At 49.7% G+C, this 18,202-nt stretch overlaps 1 protein-coding gene across 1 annotated transcript in view; it reads left to right on the top strand.

The window, feature by feature from the left end:
* Nucleotides 1–617: 617 nt before the first annotated feature.
* cdk6 (cyclin dependent kinase 6) overlaps nucleotides 618–18,202 on the top strand; it is a 36,994-nt gene continuing 19,409 nt past the window's right edge. Inside the window, exons 1-4 of the mRNA XM_028964430.1 lie at nucleotides 618–754; nucleotides 1,257–1,646; nucleotides 4,896–5,031; nucleotides 11,800–11,967. Coding sequence (XP_028820263.1) covers nucleotides 1,423–1,646; nucleotides 4,896–5,031; nucleotides 11,800–11,967 — 528 coding nt within the window. The 5' untranslated portion in view covers nucleotides 618–754; nucleotides 1,257–1,422. The remainder of the gene's footprint in view (nucleotides 755–1,256; nucleotides 1,647–4,895; nucleotides 5,032–11,799; nucleotides 11,968–18,202) is intronic.

The raw sequence follows: 18,202 nt of genomic DNA, 5'->3' as shown, positions 1-18,202 counted from the left end.
GGCTCCACTTCGAGTCCCGTCGCTTTGGCTGCTCCTTCAAGGCCTCCTGTACACCCCACACACCCACCGGCGCCCCCCCCCGACATGACATGATGCTGCAGTAATGGGGCGCGAAGAGGACAACTACCGTCCGAACCCTAAAACTTTCTAATATACTCACGCAGTAATATTTTTTTAAAAATGTGCCATGAATGTTTTAACCCCATCACAAGATCAGATCCAGTTAGTGACCCCGACAGAGGGATAATGGGGGGTTGGGGGTCAGGAGAGAGAGAGAGAGAGAGAGAGAGAGAGCGGCGCGCCTTTGTAGTGCGGGAGGAATGCGGAAACGTCCCCGCTCCGTGGCGGACCTCTCCGGGGGGGTCGGGGCGCATTCAGCCGGCGTGGGAACGCGGCGAGCGGAGGCCGCGGAAAAACTCGAATAAAACCTCTCTGCCCCTTGCACGGGAAAGTGCTTCTCTTTCTTTCTTTCTTTCTTTCTTTCTTTCTTTCCTTTTTTTTTTTTGGCGGAGACCCGCCCACCCCCCCCTCCCCGGTCTCCAGACTCTCTCTCTCTCTCTCTCTCTCTCTCTCTCTTTTTTTTTTAAATTCCGCGGCGGGGCTCGATCCTGCGCCGGAGGATGCGGCCCGTCCGCCTACCTGCGCGGCGACCTGCGACGCGTGCGTGCGTGCGTGCGTGCGTGCGCGCGAGCGACTCCCGGCGCGCAGCGGCTGGCGGAGGATGCGGCGGACTGTAGCCGAGCTGCACTTTCGGGTAAATAGCTCCTCACAATAACAACGATTACAATTATCACAGTAATAATTACCACGATCATACAAAAAACGACTCCGACTTTCAAAAAGAAAGTAAAGAAAGAAAGTAATTCGGCGCACGAGCGATCAAAGAGGCGCGCGCGACGCCGACGACAACAGCAGCAACAATACGTAATAATAATATTCCTATTATTAATAATAATAGCAACGATAATAAGTAATGCGCGACGGTTGACGTTGTGCGTGACGGGGCTGCGTGGGAACTTTAAAACAATGAAATCAGTACGAGCACGTGGTCCGCGCCGAACTCGCCTCATCTTCCACCTTTTTTTTTTATTTTTTACATTTTTTATTATCTCGATACCTCCTTTTTTTTTTTTTTTTTTTAATGATCTTATCGGCCCGCGCTGTTCGTCCCTGCGAGTTGAGAAGAGAATCGGCTCGTTTTGCTCCGTATTCACCCCCCCCCGCCGCCGCCTTTGTGCTCCTTTGCCCCCCTGCAGACGGTACGCGCGTCGGCGGACTCTTCCCGGTGATGCGTCCGTAACAAGGAACCGAGAACCGACACCGGCCGGAACCAGAACGGGAGAAACCAAAAGTCCCTTCGCTCGACCGTTCCGCTCCGGGATTCCCCGCGGAGGAAGAGCAGGAGGAGGAAGAGGAGGAGGAATGGACAAGGAGAGCGTGCCCCAGCTGTACGAGCCCGTGGCCGAGATCGGCGAGGGCGCCTACGGGAAGGTGTACAAGGCCCGCGACCTGAAGAACGGGGGCCGCTTCGTGGCCCTGAAACGCGTGCGGGTGCAGACGGAGGAGGAGGGCATGCCGCTCTCCACCATCCGCGAGGTGGCGGTGTTGCGGCAACTCGAGTCCTTCGAGCACCCCAACGTCGTCAGGTGAGAGTGGGGACCCCGCCCCCAGAATAAAAAAAAAAAAAGGTCCTCTCAACTTTAAAGTGTAGCGATTGTCACGTGACACACAGCAGCACAGCACGCGGTGCACACGGTGAAATGTGTCCTCTGCATTTAACCCGTCAGTCCTTGGTGAGTAGTGGAGCAGTGTGTGGGGACGAACTGAACAACTTGCTACTCGGACGGGGGCCCTTGACCTCTCGTGCCGGCCTTGAACTCGCGACCAACTGTTCTTTAGCTCTGGGGGCGTCCATGTTTCGCACACTTGTTACCGGGCCACGTACTACCGCAAAACTGCGGCGAGAATGACGCCGCCCCTCTTTTGCACGATTGGACCACCAACAGAAGGCAGGGGGTCCCTCCCCCCCTTTCCATAATTGCGAGTCTTGCACTCTGGTGGATGGCGGACACCTTTCACCTTGTTTACACATGGCGTCCATTTAAGTGACTTAAGTCGCTTTGGATCAAGGCTTTGCTAAATGAAAGCAATACCACGTTAATTACTGAATCTGTTAAACTGATGCGTCCCTCATATAGTCCACATAAGTGCAAGTTGACTGGGGATAGAGGGGATACGCCCTGTCGCCGAGACACGGGCGGGGTCAAGGGTTGTAAGGCTGCGTACTGCTGTCTTGTCCAGAGCGTCTCAAAAACGGCGTCGAAACGACGAGACCCTCTCGCGCAATTGGACAAACAACAGCAAAATGGCCAGTTCTGAAGCGCTACATGGTCCCGCCCCTTTCCAGAGTCCTGCACTGTCATTGGCTGCAGCTTGTCCGTAGCCCGACCGGATATTTAGCATGCTAGTTGGCGAGCGCCGTTCGCCTCGTTTACCGCTTGCCTCCGGTTTGTGGACGTTGGACTTCATGGCCAGTCTTTTCAATTTAAAAGCACTTAAACTAAAGTCTAAAGTGAAGTGATTCTCACATGTGATACACAGCAGCACAGCACACGATGCACACAGTGAAATTTGTCCTCTGCATTTAACTCATCACCCTGAGTGAGCAGTGGGCGGCCATGACAGGCGCCCGGGGAGCAGTGTGTGGGGACGGTGCTTTGCTCAGTGGCACCTCAGTGGCACCTTGGCAGATCGGGAATCGAACCGGCAACCTTCTGATTATGGGGCCGCTTCCTTAACTGCTAGGCCACCACCGCCCCTCAACTGTGTAGTCTGTAGTCGGAAGTCCAGGCTTAAGTCACCTTGGACAAACGCTTCGCTTAATTAACAAACCTCAGTTGCCTCGTAAGGAACGCCGTAGGACATTTTGGACACTCAAGATAAGTTCAGACTTCACAGAGTCCAAGGTTAAAAACCCCACCTACTACCATGGTGTCCCTGAGCAAGACGCTTAACCCCGAGTGTCTCCGGGGGGGACACCGTCCCTGTCACCGCTTAACTCTGGACAAGGGCGTACGGCGCATGTACGTCGTACATTTCAACGTACGGAGACAAGGAGGCGAGGCACAGCGGCGGATCTGGGAACCGCACGTTGGAGGAAAAGTGGAGAATTCCGCCTCGCCGCTTGAGTCGCCGCTGAGGGACGTCCGCCAAATGGCCCCTGACATTTAAGATGGAATCGTCGAACAATTTCCAACCTGCTGGCCAGCGACATTTTACTGGTTTCGTATGACATCGTAGAATAAGTCTATTTGTTCATTTTAAATTTAGTTTCTAGAACGTTTTTTGTTTTTTTGGCCACGACCGTCATATTGACGGCCAAGTGGCACCGTCTGGGCTTCGCTTTCCTGAAGAGGGACATTTTCGTAATTAACGCTAAATGGAGCCTCTGTTCTCCAGCGTGGGGCGGCGCGGGGGCCCGGGGACCCCAACGTGCCGCGCTCTCGCCGCGTCTCCGAGGGGCGGCCCGTGGATGTTTGTAATGAGCAGCGTTATTCGTTCCATATGTTCCGTGGAGCCGCCATTGTAGGGCAGCAATTTGGAACCCGGGACTCCTCGTCGAACCTCCCGCGTTTCCTCCGCCGGGAATCCTGTTCCATGATGTCACGGCTGGTGAAGAGAGCGCGATTGTCGGCGCGTTTTTCCGTTTACTGGGGGGGGGACTGGAGCCGTCCCGGGGGGGGGGGGTTGGTTATGTGACTTTGGCGGAGGTCAAGGACGTCACTCCGGATAACCAGGCTGACAATGGCCCTTAAAACGGCATTAATGAGACCGAGTGGAGCCGATACGTTTAGCCGGTTTCCATGGGGATGACCCCCCCCCGGTCGCCATCGCAGACTTTGCCGGGGTTGCCATGGCACGGCGGGGGGAATGCTCTGCGGCTTGGCTCTCGAAGAAAGGCTGCAGATTAGCAGCTTTTGGTAACCTTGCGAGAGATTTTTTTGGAAAGATATTGAACGGATGCCCTGAAGTCGACGAAGGAACGATCGTGCCCCCCCCCCCCCCCCCCCCCCGTGTCCCTGAAGTAGTGCACATAGGTGCACGTTGACCCGGGACCGAGGGGGGAGACCTCCTGTAACCGGGACGCCGATGGGGCCATGGGGTTGGCGCTCCTTTTGCCAACAAAGACTCTTGGTTTCAGTCCACCGGCCGCCAAAATGCCAAAGACCCTTCGAATAGAAGGGGGACCGACGAGCGTGTTGTGAAATGGCCTTTCGGTTTTATTCTGTTCCACATGTGCGCTGTTTAAAATAGCAGGGCGAGCGCCGCTTTAAAGTTGTTAACGTAACTCGGAATTGTTTAGTCTACACTCGGTATAGAAAAGATGGAGGAGCTGATACAAGCTACCCGTTCTGCACATGGTGCCTACAGTTGCCTTTTTATCTTTTTGCACTCCATCTATTAGCACAACTCTCTCTCTCTCTCTCTCTCTCTCTCTATATCTCTCTCTCTCTCTCTATATATATATATATATATATATATAAAAATAACTTGTAGGTAATGCAAAGTGAAGGAGACCACATGCATGGACATAAAACATCTCGCATTGCTTCCGTCCAGGATGTTCGACATGTACATGGCGGCTACATTTGCCTTCAACTGTAGGGCCTGTCAAAGCCCATTGAGACATACTGAGTGTGATTTTGGGCTATATAAGAAATAAATGTTGTTGTTGTTGTTGTTGTTGATGTTGTTTTTTATCGTTTTGCAGGCCATCTATATATATATATATGTCTGTGTGTGTGTGTATATAAAATATTAATAACTTGTAGATAATGCAAAGGGAAGGAGACCACATGCATGGACATAAAACATCTCGCATTGCTTCCGTCCAGGCTGTTCGACGTGTGCACTGTGTCCAGGACCGACAGGGAGACCAAACTCACCTTGGTGTTTGAGCACGTGGACCAAGACCTGACCACGTACCTGGAGAGAGCCCCGGACCCCGGCGTGCCGCCCGAAACGGTCAAGGTGCGGCCCTCTTGTCTCGTTTTTAAATGTCACAGGGCCCTCTCCAGCGGCCAGAGCTGTCATTCTTAATGTGGCAAGTTCATAAAAGGCCGGACGCAGACAGGCGCGTGGGATGGAACTGACTCCCAAACATTAGATGGAGGCGAAGCCTTTTGATGGGCTGCGCATGTGGTGGATGGGCCGGTAATTAGAGGGCCGGGCCCTTGCATTCTGCTCTATTTTCATGCTGGCGTCCGCCGATCGGAGCCGGGGAATATTGTTTCAGTGTGTGCCTGCAGTGGCCACCTCTCCCAGCTCGGATTTCGCGGTAAACGGGGTAGCGCCGATTGAGACAGTCACCCCCCCCCCCGACTGCGACCGCGATCCTCCATCGTCCCTTCACAGTCGTGCTCAGGACGTGTTGCACCCTGCTATGGGAACGTGGTGAGATCTTGGAGGAGAAGAGAAGAATGTCACACATTGACCTATGCTCATTTTTGAAAATGGAGTCTCCATAAAAAAAAAATCAATATAAGTCAACACGTAGCAGTATTGTCCAAAGACAAGATGGAAGCCGGTCCTGTAGACCTCATGCTTTGTCCTACAAAACTTTCATCTGAAAAGAATAGCGTTGACTCGACTCGTACAATTCTGATGCATATATTACTGAAATGTTCAGTGTCGGGATGAAAGACATTTTCTGAACCACAGTAAAAAAAAAAAAAAAAAAAAACACGAACCGAAATGTCTGCTTTTGCTCATCACTTCCAGAGACGATGATCGAAACCTCATTTGCTTCTCTCCGGATCGTACGGACAGGGCCCTTTGTGTCTGGTTGAGTCTTTGCGATCACTTTTTTTTAAATGCATTTTAAAACTTTCCCCACCCTTCGAATGTCTCGTGAAGCCCGCAGAAGGTCCACAGATTTTAGCCCAGTGACAAATCTCGCGGGGGGGGGGACACCAGCCCTGTAAGACATGAATGTGAACTGAATTCATTATTCTCCCATTTACTCACTGGTGGGACCATGTGTCTCCATTGTAATGGAGATGTTGACGTTCTCGTATTATAAAGGCGTTGTTCAAAAATGGGACGTTCCTAAATAACCTGGAAAAGTCCCCTAATCCACAGAAATAGGTTATGACAACAATGCGGGATAAGTGGATAGGAATACCAAGAGTGACGTGATTATTCCGCCGTCCTTTATATCGCGGCAATTATTATGTTTGTCCAACTGGTCCCGACAATGCTCAGCTAGAAACTCGCACAGGGGGATTACAGGGTGGACGGCGGTTTGAAGAAAGTTGAGGAAATCCTCTTACAAGTCCGACCATCCATCCGAGCGATCCCTGCAACATGCGACTTTAATTTGCTGTAAACAAAAGTGGGGGAAAAAGTCCTTTAATTTTACTAAAAAAAATGAGAATCACGGCAATGATTGAACGTTATCATTTACGTTCCGCCCACACTTGCTTCCAGATGTACTTACAAATTGAGCTTCGCACACTTCTTCCACACGCTACAACATCGTCACCCTGAAATGTGACGATAGTGGAGTATTATCGAACAAACGTTCGCCACGGTTCGTGCCAGGTCTACAAGAATGGCGGTGATAAAACGGTGGGAGAACAATGGTTTTGTTAACCATCACTAACCATTTTGGGGACCTTTGTTTCGTATAAGGAACCTTCTCGGGAGCCAGTGGGCATCTGGAGCGATCTCATATTGAGTGGGTGGGATTTAAACCCCCCCCCCCCCCCTGAAATGTGACGATAGTGGAGTATTATCGAACAAACGTTCGCCACGGCTCGTGCCAGGTCTACAAGAATGGCGGTGATAAAACGGTGGGAGAACAATGGTTTTGTTAACCATCACTAACCATTTTGGGGACCTTTGTTTCGTATAAGGAACCTTCTCGGGAGCCAGTGGGCATCTGGAGCGATCTCATATTGAGTGGGTGGGATTTAGACACCGCCCCCGCAGCACTGACCTCCACAAAAAAAAAAAAAAAAAACACCCAAGAAAGTCACCCCTCCTCACAGCTTCATTTAGAAGGGACACCAGATTGCAGAGGGCTTCGCAGCACACCACCACCCACCCATCTTGCCCCAACCCTGCCCCATTTTAGACCCACCGCGTGGTAATTGATGAAAGGGGGCCCCGGGAACGAAATGAGCTGGAAGGACATCAAGCGGCCCCCCCTGCCTCGCGGAGTGCGGCTGAACCGCCGCGGCCCCTGCGCCTGGCCGGGTCCCCGTCTCCCGAGCCATAAAGGGGGAGTTAATGAAGCATGGGGAGGGAATTACACCAACGCTAACTGGCAGATGTCCTGCATTGTGGCCCGCCACAATAAACAATATGGCCGCCCCTTTGCGTATTAGCATGAGAAAGGCGGGCGCTCGCCGCAAGCTATGTTGTGACTGGAGACGAGGGGCGATTCTGGCCTTATGTTTGGCCCCCGGGCACTGGCCCTCCTTGCTCCCCGAGTGTCCGGGCCCGCCGCGGTCGGCAGGTGCGGCGTGGGGAGGCCTTTTGTCTCTCCGCCGCCCCTCCCCCGCCCCCCTCTCATTCAGGTGGACACGTGAGCGGCATTCCAGGGGAAGGCAGGCGTCGCCCGTGCAACAGGTTGCCCATTAAGGCTCTTCAAAGCGTCTCGGGTGTCCGTGAGTGCCCGGCGTCGGGTTACGCACAGAGGGGACATAAATCGAGACCGGTTTAGACGTTTAGAAAGAGGACGTGACAGGATTTGTACACGTTCTTTTCGCATGGAGGTGTACGGTGGATATCTTGACAGTGTCACAGTAACGTGACATTTGATGTGACAGCTGTCTACTATGATGTAACAAAATATCGTACGCTGCAACTTTGCGCTTAAAAATCTATCATTACATCTATTATTACGTGGATATTTCGCAAGCTTTGTATAACCTGTGCGTGTAGAACATTGCACCAGACTCCAGTTTTTTGTGGGTTGAACGCTAATGTTCAATGGCTCCTGATTTCGGTTTTGGCAAAGCAAATGAAAAAAGACGGACGCTTCAAATATGGCATCTCAAAAATGTGTAAACAATCACAGGTTTTATTTTCTTGTAATATTCCTTTGTTAACTACCATTCCTTCACATTTGACTCCTGCTTATGTGGTTGGTTATTGTGTACCACCCTTTTCCCCCTTATTGAAGTGAAAATGAAGTGATTGTCATTGTGATACACTGCAGCGCAGCACACGGTGACACAATGAAATTTGTCCTCTGCATTTAACCCGTCACCCTTGGTTAGCAGTGGGCAGACATGACAGGCGCCCGGGGAGCAGTGTGTGGGGACGGTGCTTTGCTCAGTGGCACCTTGGCGGATCGGGATTCGAACCGGCAATCCTTCTGGTTACGGGGCCGCTTCCTTAACCGCTAGGCCCCCACTGCCCCATAGTTAACTGCACCACTGCCCCTTACAGCACTAACCAGGCCCAACCCTCCTGAGCTTCTGAGATCAGACGAGTTCGGCCATTCTTCGGCTGGTATGGCAGTAAGCACTGACTCCTGTAAGAGGGCATGACTTCAGAATAGCAAATCACAAAACCAGCAGTTGTCAACCAACAGCGTTCAAGCGGTCAAAACCACTGTAACACTGAAGGAAATCCACTTGTAGGGAATTGGCACGATACAGTTATAAAAACACAAGATTCAGATTCATACTTACGAGGGATGCTGATGCATTTCCATTAGTGGCATTTACCAGAGCGACTTACAATCAGTAGTCACAGGGACAGTCCCCCCCTGGAGCATTTTTTGGTTAAGTGTCTTGCTCAGGGACACAGTGGTAGTAAGTGGGGTTTGAACCTGGCTCTTCTGGTTCACAGGCGAGTGTGTTACCCACTAGGCCACCACCACCCACAGTACTAATGCACATTACAAATGTGACATTATTGTGACGTCATACATTTTTTACACTCATTAACTCACAGTTTCGTCACTTTAGCCAGCTTGAACTCAAAACGCGTGCGACTAGAAAACAAGGGAACTGAAGCCTTTCCGCGGGGAACCAGACGGGGCAGCTCCTTAACACGGACTCATAGGGGAGCTGGTTGGGGGTGACGCCTTTGTGTCAGACCCCCCAAAATTAACCGCCTCCACTGCCGCGAGCCTGCCAGGTCATGGCTGGGTGGACATTCAAAAAGAAGGCCTTGTTTACACCCAGTACACACGTTTCCTGGGCCCAGTTGCTCTGTATAGTAGTGAGGTGCCCCCCCCCCCCCCCAACCCCCCCACCTCACCAGGCCCGCGCCGTTTGCAAATGCTTTCTGCTCGAGTGTGCAGCCCATTGTTTCATCAGTCTTAATCACTCACCAGCTGGTTGGCCAGTGAATTGGACCATGGGCCCCGATCCATGTCACTTGTGGGGTCTTGGCGGTGGGCTTTTTTTTTTTTTTTTTTTGTGTGTGTGTGTGTGTGTGTGTGGTGGGTCGTCCCTGCACTCCTTTTCGTTCCCCCTCTATCTCCATCTCGCCTCACCCGTATTTCACCTTATCTCCTTATCTATTGCTCGCATTGCCCTTCACCAGCACCGGAGTCATCGGTTTATGTCGTTATGCAAGTTCCACCAGAGGAAGTGGCAGTTGGAACTTTCAGCATGTCTTCTCGCGCTTTCCACTTCTGTCTCTCCTCCCCTCGACCTCTCTCTGTCCCTCCCTCTTCTTCTGTCCCCTAAGTGCTTTGTTGGACTCTCGGGTTCTGCCTCTGGGATGGTAGAAGTGGATCCAGAATTACCCACGATCCCTCAGACAGCTGCATGCAAGTGGAGGCCCACCGAAACTGGGCCTCACGGCCCAACGTGTCTTTCCTCCTCCTCCTCGTCCTCCTCTTCTGTGGCCGTGTCAGTTATCAACATCTGCCACACTCTCGCTTTTAAAGGGACCACAGGCTCTTTTTTTGTTCCCTCACGCTCCCAGCTGCCACATCTCCCCCGTCCACCCGGCTTCAGGACAAAAGGCCGCGTGCTGCCGATCGTTTTACTTTTAGCTGCCCCGGCTCCTTCCCGTCGGTTCAAACTTTTGTCTCTTCTTTCTTCTTTTTGTTGGCCATCTGAGTGTTTTTCTCTGTTAATAATAATAATGTACTTTATTTAACCATGGAAAACCCCATCTGAGGACCATGCCTCATTTCCAGAAGAATAAATGTTACTGACAAGCTAGAAATAACACCGCTGGCCATTGCCAAAATAAAACCAGGAAATTAAGACGCGTTTGTACAAGAATAGCGGAAAAAATGTGAAGATGGGATTAAAGCACACCAACACGGAGGGCCATGTGGGCCTTTTTCGGGGTGCTATGAAACCGCGTCCTGGACTGGGGTTCATTGTGAGTGTCTGATTTCCTGATTGTGTGCACATGGTATGATAAGTATAAATGGATCTAAATTCACTTAGAACCCAACGTCTGTGAGTCATGCCTCCTTTGTGCCATGCAAGTCTCGATGGAATGACTGGACACCGACTTGGGCGCAGCTGATTCAGCAGTGTGGTCGGTCCTGGCGTCTTGGCTCTTCCTTTTGCCAGATTACATTCCTGGTTTCCTTCCCTGGACTCTCCTTATTTACTTGTGGGGTCGAGCACGCTCACCTTATTATACCTGGTGGGGTCGAGGATGCCTGCCCCAGTTTTTCCTGGTGGGGCTGCACATGCTCCACAAGGTCGGTGGGGGTGCAGGTGCCTGCAATGTCCAGCGGGCATTTCTGTGCCTTTCGGTTCAATGTTCCTGGTCTGAGGTCTTGAGGAGTGATTTGGCCAAAGGGGTCATCAGGCCAATGACAGGAGTGGTGGATGGATGCAGGACATGGTTGTGCTTTCATCCCCAGTGGCTGTCAGGTTTGGACTTCAGTCTTGGTCGACTTATGCTGCATCAACGCTTCTTGTCTACTGGAGGTTCCCATGAAAGCGTCTTTGAAAGCGTCTTGCGGGAGGGTAGCATCATATCCTGACGTTTCAGTGCTGCGGTGGGTGTATGGATGCCAGCGCTGGTAGGCAGGATCCATGGCGTTCACCTCATAGTCCCTGGTGGGGTCACAATACCTGCCTCCTTCTTCACTTGTGGAGTTGCTCACACTCCATGATGTCAGTAGGGGTGCAGATGGCCGTTCTTGGCCACGGGATCCATGGATCCTGCCTCATAGTCCCCGGTGGTGTCATGGATTGTTTTCTGAGCCGTAGACAAGTCCAATTTGGTCTTCAGGAAGATGACAGGAGGATGCAGATGGGTGCAGTATGTGGTTGTGACTGGGTCCTGGTCGACCTTCGCAGCCTCATCAGTTTGTTGCCCACTGATGTTTTGTACCTTGAGGGGCAGGTACTGTTAAAATCCTGAAATAATCCATACTAATATCCTGGTGTTCCACACTGGAATTTCATTGTTGCCTTGTCTTGTGCCCCCTGATTGTTGTCATCTGTTATTAGCATCATAAATGTATCCTTGCCGTGCCCTGTCCACGTTTGGTCATTTGTCTTTGCACACAGGTTTCGTGTGATCATGTGTCGTCCCGGTGTTTGTGAGTTGTGGGTCTATATCCATTTCCTGCCATGGCATGCAAGTCCTGACAATTCTCCATCCTCACCAAGATACAGAACACTAGCAAACAGTCCTTCCTTGCTTCTGTTTAATTATGTAGTTCCTGAAGATGTATTTTATATGACAATGGTGAACGTGCCCGAGGTACTAAGTCTCATTTAGCATCGGTAAAACATGGCCTTGTGTGTGTAAAATATCTGACACATGTTAACTTCACGGTTTGTATGGTTCTAGGATATGATGTACCAGCTGCTCCAAGGCCTGGATTTCCTGCACTCACACCGTGTGGTGCACAGAGACCTGAAGCCCCAGAACATCCTGGTGACCAGTGGCGGGCAGATCAAGTTGGCTGACTTTGGCCTGGCGCGGATATACAGCTTTCAGATGGCACTTACATCTGTGGTGAGTAACAAGTCTTGCCGCGGTGACTTACGTTTAAGTGGTGTGCAGTTCCGAGATTTCATAGTTAAACCGTTATAAATGATAACTAGCAAGTCTTCCGAGCAGACAGTCTTACTGTTGGCAAACTTTACTACCATGCCTACTTCCTGTTGTGTGAATTTAGACGTAGTGAAGATGCTGATAAATATAAAATATCTAGGCAACATTTAGCCAGATGTTCGGTGCATTGAATGGAGGTGGAAACCGATTATTTTCACCTCATTACTTGGCTGGGTTTCCTGTATGTGTTAAAGAACTCTTCCTCCAGGGTGCCTGTCTCATAAATCACAGACATCAGAATTATTTGCTTTGCCTTTGAGGTGAACAAAAAAAAAAGGGAGGATTATGCAGCCAAACTGACGTGTATCACAGCACCCACAGCACGTGGCTTCGTTAGAAAAGGTCCGGATTGGGGTCATCCTTTCTTTTTCAGATACTGCCGCTGTTCCTCCATGAGAGGATCTGAAGGAGAGACAAAAGGCTTGCTTGAGGCTCTTCCTCAAAAAAACCTGATCTCCCTAAGATTTTATTATTCACCTTAAAATCTGTGTCCAGGCGTGGTCACCTTATCAGGCATGAGTCAACGAAGGTCAAAAGAAATGATCATAAAGGTCCCCGTTATGAAAATTCCACTTTGTTCCGAGAGCGGCGGCTCAGTTCCGTCACACGAGACGCGAGAGGAATCAATGAGTTCTATTACATTTTTTTCTGGAAAAACGCAGACTCGACTTCCTGTTTGCACCAAAAGTGTTGACGACGTCATTTCCGCGAATGCAGAACTTCTATAGGCTGCTCTCCTCCTCATTAGCATTTAAAGCTACAGACATCAAAACGGGGCGCATCCTGGGAAACTGGATCAGAGTGCACACAGGCTGAATTTCGAAAAGAGACTTCAGATACAGCAGTAGGGGACCGACATAAAAGCCAAAAACCTTTATAAACATGTCTTACGAGTAGAAGTAGGCCGAGCTGAATTTGTTCAGTTACTCACACGAGAGATGAAGGGGTGACACGATCCAGATAAATAAGAGGACTCAAGAGGTTTAGCCAAACATGCATTTCACCATAAGTTCTAATTCAAGAACCAGTGTCCATGCTTGGAAGGCAGTGGGGGAACACTATAGTTTGGAAATGAGCAAGAACTTCTTCTCACTAAACAACTCTAGAATGTATAAAGATTTAAACACCTTCTCATTCAACGCGTTTTCTTTATTTTCATGACCATTTACGTTGGTAGATTCTCACTGAAGGCATCAGAACTATGAATGAACACATGTGGAATTCTGTACTTAACAAAAAAAAGTGAAATAGCTGAAAACATGTTTTATATTCCAGTTTCTTTGCTCTGATTACTGCTTTACACACTCTTGGCATTCTCTCGATGAGCTTCAAGAGGTCGTCACCTGAAATGGTTCTCCAACAGTCTTGAAGGAGTTCCCAGAGGTGTTTAGCACTTGTTGGGGTCCAGCTCACCCCAAACCATCTGGATTGGGTTCAGGTCCGGTGACTGTGGAGGTCAGGTCTCCACTTTTTGTTAAGTACAGAACTCCACATGTTTTCATTCATAGTTTTGATGCCTTCAGTGAGAATCTACCAACGTAAATGATCATTAAAATAAAGAAAACACATTGAATGAGACGATGTGTCCAAACTTTTGGCCTGTACTGTATCTCCATCTCACCCGAAATGTCACTTTAGGTTCTTGCTCCTCGATACGTACATATCTTCACTCTTTAGAGGTCATAGATCTGATTTGACTGTGCACGGTGTAGCAATTGCGATAACACCACTGTCTTATCATGGTGCAATTTAGTGATCAGTCGTTAAAAGGTTCTGCGCAGTCAAATATTGAGAATGATCTTGCAAGAGGCTCAGATCTTTGCAGAAGACATCCAAAGAACTTTAGCAGCATTTGCGCGTTTTATGGGCTTGTCACGGATTCAGTCGGGCCTTTAACACACATTTATACACTTCCTTATTCGGACAAATGCCCTCGTCACTCCCACGTGGACACAAAAGCACATGCATGCTTAAGAACCTTTACATACAGGCTGCATGCCAACTGAGTGCAACATACATACATTTATACATAGCATACATACATTTATTCTATCACAGAAATTAAGGATTTTTGTATATGGATATTTGTGTGACAGATATTGACTTCTAAAGCAGAATTAGGAAGAATTGCAGCTGAGCAGCTATCTTTGGGAAGCGTTCATACCAACATATTATGATGAAACTCCCATAATCTCAAAGAGTCGGGAAAACTCTTCACAACTCCCTAAAATTAATCTCTCAATAATCTTCACTAACCTAGGACAAGATAGAATCCAACTCTAGTGCCTGGAAGGGGCTTAAACATAACATATGCACAGAACCCTCATGGATTTATAAAAAAATTAGATTATTGCATTTACATATACATATCAAATAATTTACCTGGTTAATTAGCAACCATTGACTTTTAGCTCTTTCTGGAAAGTGCTTTCCTGAAGTTATATAGCGGGCAGTGGAGTAAGATTGACTCAGGAGGTGCCACACCATGCTAATTGTATTTTACTCCACTATTTTGTATGTAATGCTTATGTTCACACGTGCAAATGGATCCATTTATACTTTGGTCGTGTCACAACTTTGCATTTTGAAAATACAGTCCTCAGAGTCTTTAGGAAAGCATTTTTAATGACAATGCTAATTTGGGACGTGTTGTCATTGGCAAAGTTCATCACTCTCTTCTCGTACGGTTTTAATCACTCTCTTCCCGTACGGTCTATTCTGAATGTTTTGCTGTGGTCCCGTATGTCATTTCTGTAGCTTCAGTGTTTTTTTTTTTTTGCACGCAGACACGTTCGTTTCACTTCTTTAATGAGTCTGAGCTGCGGGCCGTTGGTGAATTCACCTGGGGATCCACCAAAATGCATTTAAAAAAGTACCCGTGTCTTGCCGGCCAGAGTGGGGTTCGGCCCGAGCTTTCAGTGGCGCGACTCGCGTAGTAAAGAAGTAGAGAGAGAGAGAGAGAGAGAGAGACAGAAGACCACACTGTGCTTGGGATCTTTGGCCCCTCTGATTAACTTTCCTGCTTCTGGAATCCCCCTGTCACCCAGCCTCTGTGCATTTGATGGAGGGGGCGGGGCTAAAGAAGGGAAAAAACATTTCCGCTTACTTTTGGCAGATAAAGGAATGCCGCTAATGTGTGTGCAAACGCCCTGTCACTCGTACACGTTTGGTCGGATAATGATTGACGGTGGCCGAGCGGTTCAGTCGCACCGAATGAGTCACTGTCCTTCACACTCGTGGGTTTACTGTCACTTTCAGAAAATGAATCAGCTCCCCTCCCCGCCTAACCCTGCAGGAAGCCGAACTGATTTGCATAAGGAAACGGACGAATATCTGCTTTGGGGAATTCTCCGCAGCTAACGGGTTACCACCTTAACACCGGCCATAGTTCATGCACAAGGCCTGTTTGACATAGTGGCCCAGAGAAACATCCGGCAAGCTCCATTATACAGCCCAACGTGACAGAGGGAACAGAGGGAGGGATGGGGGGTGACTATGCGTGAAAATCAGGCCGGGACCACCCATTGGGCATTGGTGCGTCCTGGATTAGCATGACCATTCGAGCCTCCTCAGCCTGTGCTATTGTTGCTTGGGGGAGGGTGGGGGGTGCTTGGGGGTCCAACAGAAAAGGGTGTGCGTCTTACTTGAGATCGGAAAAAAACAGATTAGACAGGAACTGTGGGCTCATGCTTAACGTACGTATGGAAATTGTGCAGTAAATGAGCGGTCAGATGAGCATCTCGCAATGATCGGCGCAATAATGGATGCTGAGGATGTGAAATGGAGATTACATTCTGAATCTGGGGTGTGGAAGAAAACATTTAAAAAAAGAAGCATGCTGTAGCTGTAGTGAAGCATCTGGTCTCTGGTTTGGGCTTTGAAAAAGCTGTGCTTGTCGGGCGTAACTTTTAAGAACCCAATTAAAGGTCTAATCCGTGTCTATTTGGTGGGTCGAGGAAACCCCACCTCTCTGTCTGACTGTAGGCCTGACCACGGCCTGACCTGACCACGACACTTTCAGCTGCCTGCCCATTTACCCACGTAGAATTTAGCGGAATTATGCTCGAAACCAACGAGCCCGGTAAGGTCAGGTTTGGGCTTAATTTCTGCCCGATGAGACTCCCAAGTAGGTGTCAGAGTGAAAGTGAAGCAGCGCAGCACGCACAGTGAAATGTGTCCTCTGCATTTAACCCTGAGTGGGCAGTGGGCGGGCACAGGATGCATTGTCCCATGAACATGATTAGAGTCCCGTCCGGCGAGCGTCATGTGAGCCAAGTCGCTCACGAAATTAGATTCGGAGACTGCAAGTATATAATTAGCATCTAGTCTAAATGAGCGCATGCATTTCTGCAGGCTACAAAAACGCCCAGTTATTGGGACCAAGGACTAATAATCCGTGAGAGAATGTGCTTTTCGTTATCAAGACTTGCACGGACTCCTCTGTGCATGTGCCTTTAAAATAAATGGGAATCATTTCCCCCCTAAACTTACTTTTCCTGCAATTTTTGCACCCGTCCTGCCCCCCCCGCATACCAGAAGCCAGAAGCTTCAAAACAACCGCCGCTGTTAGAGTCCTTTGGGTCTTGTCACTTCCTTCCCTTCCTCCGATGGAATAAATTCCTCATGTTGGCAACACCTATCGACCGATGAGTGCTTTGCTCAGATGACACCAAACCCCCGGCCCCCGGCCCCCACGTGACTCCCAACATCCTTCTGAACCAGACACGGCTGCCGTCAGGGTGGCAACTGATGCTGCCGTCTGCCACAGCGAGTGAATCTGAATCTGAATCTGAAGCCGGAGTAAGGCGCAAATGTGAAAAGCCGTGGCGGTAACAGGCCTCCACGGTGCCGCCGGTCGACCCGACAGTGTGGGACGGGTCTATTTTTAGAACTAGCTGCTTCAGCTTGCGTCAGATATGGCTTCCTTTCCTTTCAAACTCACACTCACTTGCAGTATTAGGACCCATGTTCACATCAGAAGTGGCTTGGGTAATGAAGGAAAGCGTTTTTATGACTTTCAGGATTAACATAGACTGCAATCCCAGTATAATTTATGGCAATAGTTTTTTTTGTGTGACATTTTCCAAGTGACAGTTGAATGCAGCGGGGTTACCCAAGAGTCCTCAGTCATCCGAGGAAGTACCAACTCGCTGGATGTAATTGAGCTATTGAGGGTCCGGACGGCACAAGGAGTGGGTGATTACCCTCACGAAGCCGAAACAACGGTGCCTTGGCCATCTGTCCACGCCGATGCTCTCAAATCTCGTCAGACTCAATCCCACAAGCTAGATAAAAAAAAAAAAATGATGTGACCGCATACGACTGCAGGGCCATCCCATGCTCACATCTGACTCAGCTCGGCGTGCCCATCGTGACCTTTCGGGGACTCAGTGAAAGCGCAATTTCGGTGTCTCTAAATGAGCACGCCGACGACGCTCGGTCTTGCGTGTGGGCAGGGGAAGTGACTCACCGTGCAACATCAAGGCCGTTTGAGCGAAGGACTCATTCCTTTGGAATTTCCGACGTGAAATGCAGCCTGGCACTGGGCGAGCCGTAAAGTAAAAAAAAAAACAAAAACGATAGCCGGAGGGCGACTGATATGCTGTCGGTAATGTAATGGGTAGCGGCCGCCAGGAACCGTGCACAGCTTGGCTGGCAAGTCGAGGAACCTATGTTGGTTGCACGGGTCCTTTCAAGTGCGCCAACCCACTGCGGAACAGCCTAGCAATAATGCACGCGTGCATCATCACTCGCCCCCGTGTACGTGTTCAGTATTCCGCGTTGAGTCCTCGCTCATGCTAACTGTCCTGCTGATTCCTTGAACGCCTGGCAGAGAAATGGCTTTGGCGACGCCATTACCGATCGCGGTCAGGATGCTGGGGACGGTGCCCGCAGGATTTGAACCCTAAAGCGTAACGCGGCCCCGCTGGGCGTGTAGCATTGCACACTGGCAAGAACGCATTGGCACGGCATGTTTGCATATTCTAGCGAGTTCGTTCATGTTGGCCGGAACGTTCTTGCCAAGAGCACGAGCATGCCCATTGTGTTCTTGATAGATTCTGTTGGGTAAGGGATTGACAGGGCGAGGGACTCGAAAAGTCCTCAAAATTGGCACTGAGCAAGATTTAGCCCTGTG

This window comes from Denticeps clupeoides, chromosome 20 (genome assembly GCF_900700375.1).
Source record: "Denticeps clupeoides chromosome 20, fDenClu1.1, whole genome shotgun sequence".
NCBI classification, from domain to species: Eukaryota; Metazoa; Chordata; class Actinopteri; order Clupeiformes; family Denticipitidae; genus Denticeps; species Denticeps clupeoides.
This window is presented reverse-complemented; position numbering and strand designations above follow the sequence as displayed.